This window comes from Furipterus horrens, unplaced genomic scaffold (assembly GCF_987537825.1).
Source record: "Furipterus horrens unplaced genomic scaffold, mFurHor1.1.pri manual_scaffold_11, whole genome shotgun sequence".
Classification (NCBI taxonomy): Eukaryota; Metazoa; Chordata; class Mammalia; order Chiroptera; family Furipteridae; genus Furipterus; species Furipterus horrens.
Genome location: NW_028327181.1, coordinates 44588130 through 44594129, shown reverse-complemented (window position 1 = coordinate 44594129; position 6000 = coordinate 44588130). Strand labels below are relative to the sequence as shown.

The following is a 6000-nucleotide window of genomic DNA, read 5'->3' as shown; positions in this document are numbered from 1 at the left end:
TGGCTGGACGCTCTAGAATCCTCGAAGACCGGGAATTCTGCGTTTGGACGTGATGGATCACCCATTATCCGGGATGATGTATTCCCAGAGCCGGGTTCCCGGGGCGGACCACAAAAATGGGGGGGCACTATCATCCGAGTGATGAGGGCTGATAAAGGAAGAGGGGCGTAAAGGAGGGGGATTTCGAGAGCCGGCCTCGAAGGACAGTCCCAGGAATCTCAGCCCCTATGGGTTCCCAAGACGGCTGAGAATAGCCGGAAGCCTAGCGGACTGCGAGCACCAGCAGGCAAGGGGGCGTGGTCTTCCATTCACGCTGTGCCTGGGACCAACAGCGCGCGTGCGTCGAAAGACTGCTCTGGGCCTCAGCACAGCCCTACTGAGATCCCAGCGCACTCTGGGCGGCTCCCGCCCTGGAGTTGGAGAGTGGCGCGCAGGGGCGGGGATAGCAGGGGCGTGGTTTTCTCAGTAGGTGGGCTACGATTGGACGAAGCAAAGAGAGGGGTGGGAACCTCCGTAGAAACCGCCCAGCAATTGGCCACAGGCTGGAGGGAGCGTGGTTGTGGGAGGCGGGGCGTTTGGGCCCGCGGGGCACGGCCCGACGCTGAGGTGGTGGCGGCGCCCTTAAACAAGTGAGCTAGCGACTCTTGGGGTCCTCCTCCACCGGGACGGGAGGCCGGGAGCTCCGGAGACCTCCGGAAGCCCGAGGAGGCGGTGGGTGAGGCGCGATTCGGTGAGTGTCGACCCAGGAAAGCGAAGTGCCCCGCCCCTCCCTTTCTTCCTGGACCGTGCCTGGTGGCACCTCCCCTACCTCCGACCCTACGTTCCACCCGGACCTGAGCTCTGCCTCCGAGTCCTGGGTGTGGGACGTCTGCTACGTGCCGGCCATTCTCTTTTGTCCCCTATCCGGTCTCCATCTGCTTTGGGAACTTGGAATTTCCCTGGTCCAGCAGCCTCACAGAGGGAAACTGAGGTCCGGAGTGGGGCGGGGCGGGCCCCTTCTCACCAGCGTTTCCACACAGGCCATGGCCGAGCCCCTGAAAGAGGAAGACGGTGAGGATGGCCCCGGGGAGCCTCCCGGGCCGGCGAAAGCGGAACCCGCCAACACCGCTGCTTCTGTAGCGGCCAAGAACCTGGCCCTGCTTAAAGCCCGCTCCTTCGATGTGACCTTTGACGTGGGGGACGAGTACGAGATCATCGAGACCATAGGCAACGGGGCCTACGGGGTGGTGTCCTCTGCACGCCGTCGTCTCACGGGTGAGCTTCCCTGTGGTGTACCGCTCATAGACGGGAAACCGGGTCTCCGATGGGGAGAAAGCTGCCCCATCTCACAGCCAGGGAGGAAAACTGGGGTGCCAATTCTGGTTTTAAGTCAACAAACTGGTTACGTACCATCTGGGTGCCAAGCTCTGTGTTGGGCAGTGTTTCAGAAACTCGGGCATGGTCGCTCCGGCAGCACATCAGCTTACTTCCTCCTTAGAAAAATGACCAGCCCAATTAGACCAGATGGGAGAGCCTGCCCTTGGTTTCTAAAAGAGAAATGTGTTCTGGAGCCAGAAACTGGCAGAGGGATTGGTGGTAGGATGGGTGAGGTCTGAGATGGAGAGAGAGGTGGAATGAGCACAGGCATTACAGAGTCTAGACTCTACCCCTAACGAGCTAGGCAACCCTCAATAAATTACTGAGACAAGATTTCCTCATCTCTAACTCAGGAGATGTGAAGGGAAAGCCTGACAATGTATAACATGTAAAGCGCTTGGCACAGGCCGTGGCACTAGTAGGTACTCAGTACATAGTAGCTGCTATTATTTGCCTCCTAGATGGGAGGTGTTGATAGGGGCCATGTGCTACTCTGTGGCCACCCCAAGGTACCTTAGAGTGTCTGCCTTTCCCTGCTCCCCAGGCCAGCAGGTGGCCATTAAGAAGATCCCTAATGCTTTTGATGTGGTGACCAATGCCAAGCGGACCCTCAGGGAGCTGAAGATCCTCAAACACTTCAAGCATGACAACATCATCGCCATCAAGGATATCCTGAGGCCCACTGTGCCCTATGGCGAGTTCAAATCTGTGTAAGGAGTGGGGTTGGGAGAGGGAGGCAGAATTGGGACCTTTTCTGAAGGCTGGGACCATGTTGCTGAAGTTCTGGAAGGGCAGCTGAATCTAATGTAAGGCAGGCTGGAAAAATTCCCACAATTCCAGGATTAGTGCTCCCTTAGGACTTTGCCAGGGACAACTGTGATTCCTTAAGAAGAGTATAGATGTTACAATTTTATAGAATCTCAGTACGTAGGATGGTAAATGTAGGACCCTCATACTGTAACTACACCCTCCTTTTCCCATAGCATACATCCCTTATCAATCACAGAACACTTTCCTACAGAAAATGGACAAGATGCCCTGACTGGTGTGGTTCATTTGATTGGGCATTGTCCTGAAAAGCAAAAGGTCTCTGGTTTGATACCCAGCCAGGGCTCATGCCTGGGTTACAGGTTTGGTTCCCGAACTGGGCTCGTAGGAGAGGCAACCAATTGATGTTTCTCACATCGATGTTTCTCTCCCTCCCTTCTCCTCTCTCTAAAAAATAAATAAATAAAATCTAAAAAAGATGAAAAAAGAAAATGGACAGGCTAGCAGTTTTCATTATGGTCTTTCAAACAGCCACTACCAAACAATGGAGACAGTCCCCAAATGAAACCTACTGGCCAGCTCTGGTTTAATGCAACCTCATCTTTTCTCTGATGGGGAAATAGATCTGGAGACAAAAGGGAGTTAACTTCACTTAAGTTCATGGAAAAGTTGTAGAGACTCTAGAATCTTCATACCATGCCATGGCCCCTGCAGAGTCTGATGGTAAGGCCATTACCTGTCTGGGGGTCAGGAGGGCATGGCGAGGTCGGGCTGGAGTGTGCGCCAGACGGCCCACGCCTCTCTCCCTGTCCCTTCTAGTTATGTGGTCCTGGACCTGATGGAGAGCGACCTGCACCAGATCATCCACTCCTCGCAGCCGCTCACACTGGAGCACGTGCGCTACTTCTTGTACCAGCTGCTGCGGGGCCTCAAGTACATGCACTCAGCTCAGGTCATCCACCGTGACCTCAAGCCCTCTAACTTGTTGGTGAATGAGAATTGTGAGCTCAAGATTGGTGACTTTGGCATGGCACGGGGCCTGTGTACCTCACCTGCTGAGCACCAGTACTTCATGACCGAATATGTGGCAACGCGCTGGTACCGCGCCCCTGAGCTCATGCTCTCACTTCACGAGTACACACAGGCTATTGACCTGTGGTCCGTGGGCTGCATCTTTGGTGAGATGCTAGCCAGGCGCCAGCTCTTCCCAGGCAAAAACTATGTGCACCAGCTGCAGCTAATCATGATGGTGTTGGGCACCCCATCGCCAGCTGTGATTCAGGCAGTAGGGGCTGAAAGGGTGCGGGCATATATCCAGAGTCTGCCACCACGCCAGCCTGTGCCCTGGGAGACAGTGTACCCAGGTGCTGACCGCCAGGCCCTCTCACTGCTGGGGCGAATGCTGCGTTTTGAGCCCAGTGCCCGCATCTCAGCAGCTGCTGCCCTTCGCCACCCCTTTCTGGCCAAGTACCATGACCCTGACGATGAGCCTGACTGTGCCCCGCCCTTTGACTTTGCCTTTGACCGAGAAGCCCTCACCCGGGAGCGGATTAAGGAGGCCATTGTGGCTGAGATTGAGGACTTTCATGCGCGGCGCGAAGGCATCCGCCAGCAGATACGCTTCCAGCCTTCTCTGCAGCCTGTGCCCAGCGAGCCTCGCTGCCCTGACATTGAGATGCCCAGTTCCTGGGTTCCCAGTGGGGACTGTGCCATGGAGTCACCTCCGCCAGCCCCAGTGCCATGCCCTGGCCCTGCACCTGACACCATTGATATGACCCTGCAGCCACTCGCCCCGCTGGCCAGTGAAGCAGCCCCTCCAAAGCGGGAGGGCGCCATCTCGGACAACACCAAGGCGGCCCTCAAAGCGGCGCTACTCAAGTCGTTGCGGAGCCGGCTCAGAGGTGCCTCGCAGAAGCAGCTGCTGACTGGGGAATGGGGTGGCAGAAGGGGGACTCTGGGCTTAGGGCCACAGGCTCTTACCTTTTCCCTGTGCAACTTCCCTGCAGATGGCCCCAGTGCCCCGCTAGAAGCACCTGAGCCTCGGAAACCAGTGACAGCCCAGGAGCGCCAGCGGGAGCGGGAAGAGAAGCGGCGGCGGCGGCAGGAGCGAGCAAAGGAGCGGGAAAAGCGGCGGCAGGAGCGGGAGCGCAAGGAGAGAGGGACCGGGGTCTCCGGGGGTCCCTCCACTGATCCCCTGGCTGGGCTGGTGCTCAGTGACAATGACCGCAGCCTGCTGGAGCGCTGGACTAGAATGGCCCAGCCCCCAGCCCACACCCTTGCACCAGCCCATGCTCCAGTAAAAACAACCCCCCCAGCCCAACCCACCAGTCCTCCTGCTGGCCCTGTAGCCCAGCCCTCTGGACACCCACTGCCGCCTGCAGGCTCCACCCCAGGTCACGCGCCACGGCCTGCCTGCCCACCCCCTGGCCCAGCTCCCCACCCTGCTGGCCCTCCTGGGCCTGTCCCTGGCCCTGCTGCGCTCCCAACCACCACCACTTCCAGCCTCCTGGCTCCCCAGCCACTTATGCCACCCCCTGGGATGCCTGGCTCCAGCACCCTGGGTGTTCTGCCTTACTTCCCCTCTGGCCCACCCCCTCTAGACCCCAGGGGGGCCCCTCAGCCCTCCACCTCAGAGTCACCTGATGTCAACCTGGTGACCCAGCAGCTGTCCAAGTCTCAGGTGAGAGGAGAAACTCGGGCTGTGAAGACACCTGGGTCTGGGCCCAGGGAAAATGGGTTTGGAAAGTCCTTGCTGTTCAGTGGGGACAAGGAGACGAGAGAGGCTTCGGTGTGTCTTGTTCCATGAAAACTGAGCAGCATTCGGGGCTTATCTCTGAACTTATCCCCTTGCTCATAGGGGGAGCATAATGCTGATGAGCAGGCTGTTGAGATGAGTCTGATGCCTCCTGGGAAGCATCAGACCAGCAGAGGGGCCCCAGCCGCGCTCAGTGATTGTCCAGGCTGGCGCTGGCGCCCATGGGTGTCCAGGCAGAGTCACCAGCAGCATCAGGACAGGGGCTTTCCTGCAGAACCTCGGTTGTAACCTGCCATTGTTCCCTGCAGGTGGAGGACCCTTTGCCCCCCGTGTTCTCAGGCACTCCAAAGGGCAGTGGGGCTGGTTATGGCGTTGGCTTTGACCTGGAGGAATTCCTGAACCAGTCTTTCGATATTGGCATGGCTGACGGGCCACAGGATGGGTAAGTCGGCTGGACTGGACTTTTAGAACGGGACTGTGGGTTCCTGGCGCAGGAGGAGCTTGCCTGTGGGATGGGCAAGGAGCCAGCCTCGGCTAACAGCTCCCCGCTCCCTTCTCCCCTACAGCCAGACAGACTCGGCCTCGCTCTCAGCCTCCCTGCTTGCTGACTGGCTCGAGGGCCATGGCATGAACCCTTCCGACATTGAGTCTCTGCAACGTGAGATCCAGATGGATTCCCCGATGCTGCTGGCTGACCTGCCTGACCTCCAGGAGCCCTGAGGCCCACAGCCGGGTCCTTGCTGCCTGGGGAAGACCCAGCTCAAGGCCTGCTGGAGTCTGGAGCCCAGCAGGGATGCTCGGCTTGGGATTACTCTGCAGGTTCATCTCAGACCCACCCTGCAGCCTTAAGTAGCCACCTGAGCCACCACTGAGCCATGACAGGATCAGGAAACCCTTATTCCCTGGGCCATCCTTTTCAGTATTATATTTTTATTATATAATTTTATTATTAGTCATCCTTTTTGCCATCAAAACGAGGCCTGTGAAATACAAGGTTCTATCTAGTGCCTTAACTCCAGGTATCTTTTTGGAGTGGGGGGCAGTGTGCCGTCAGTAGGGAAACAGGAAGCAGGTCCCCACCTCTGGGGATCAAACACATGCATTTGCATGCACAACAGCCA

The 6000-nt window shown here is 57.8% G+C and overlaps 1 protein-coding gene across 3 annotated transcripts; it reads left to right on the top strand.

Annotated features, from left to right (window-relative positions):
* The first annotated feature begins 546 nt into the window (after positions 1–546).
* On the top strand, positions 547–5820 carry MAPK7 (mitogen-activated protein kinase 7). 3 transcript variants are annotated; one of them, XM_090290618.1, is made up of 7 exons: positions 548–730; positions 1020–1254; positions 1901–2066; positions 2944–4025; positions 4131–4804; positions 5188–5321; positions 5446–5820. In XM_090290618.1, the coding sequence occupies exons 2-7, from the start codon at positions 1023–1025 to the stop codon at positions 5597–5599; spliced, it is 2442 nt and encodes an 813-aa protein (XP_090146744.1). In that variant the 5' UTR covers positions 548–730; positions 1020–1022; the 3' UTR covers positions 5600–5820. The 3 variants fall into 3 exon arrangements, with proteins under 3 accessions (XP_090146743.1, XP_090146744.1, XP_090146745.1); XM_090290617.1 differs by having other exon boundaries at positions 547–730; positions 2944–4804; XM_090290619.1 differs by lacking the exons at positions 548–730; positions 1020–1254; positions 1901–2066 and adding an exon at positions 2074–2847.
* The last annotated feature ends 180 nt before the right edge of the window (positions 5821–6000 follow it).

Coding starts and splice junctions, on each gene's coding strand:
- MAPK7 (XM_090290617.1), top strand. CDS start 1,023: ATGGCCGAGCCCCTGAAAGAGGAAGACGGTGAGGATGGCCCCGGGGAG. Junction 1,255..1,900: donor TGCACGCCGTCGTCTCACGG/GTGAGCTTCCCT, acceptor CCTGCTCCCCAG/GCCAGCAGGTGGCCATTAAG. Junction 4,805..5,187: donor AGCAGCTGTCCAAGTCTCAG/GTGAGAGGAGAA, acceptor TGTTCCCTGCAG/GTGGAGGACCCTTTGCCCCC.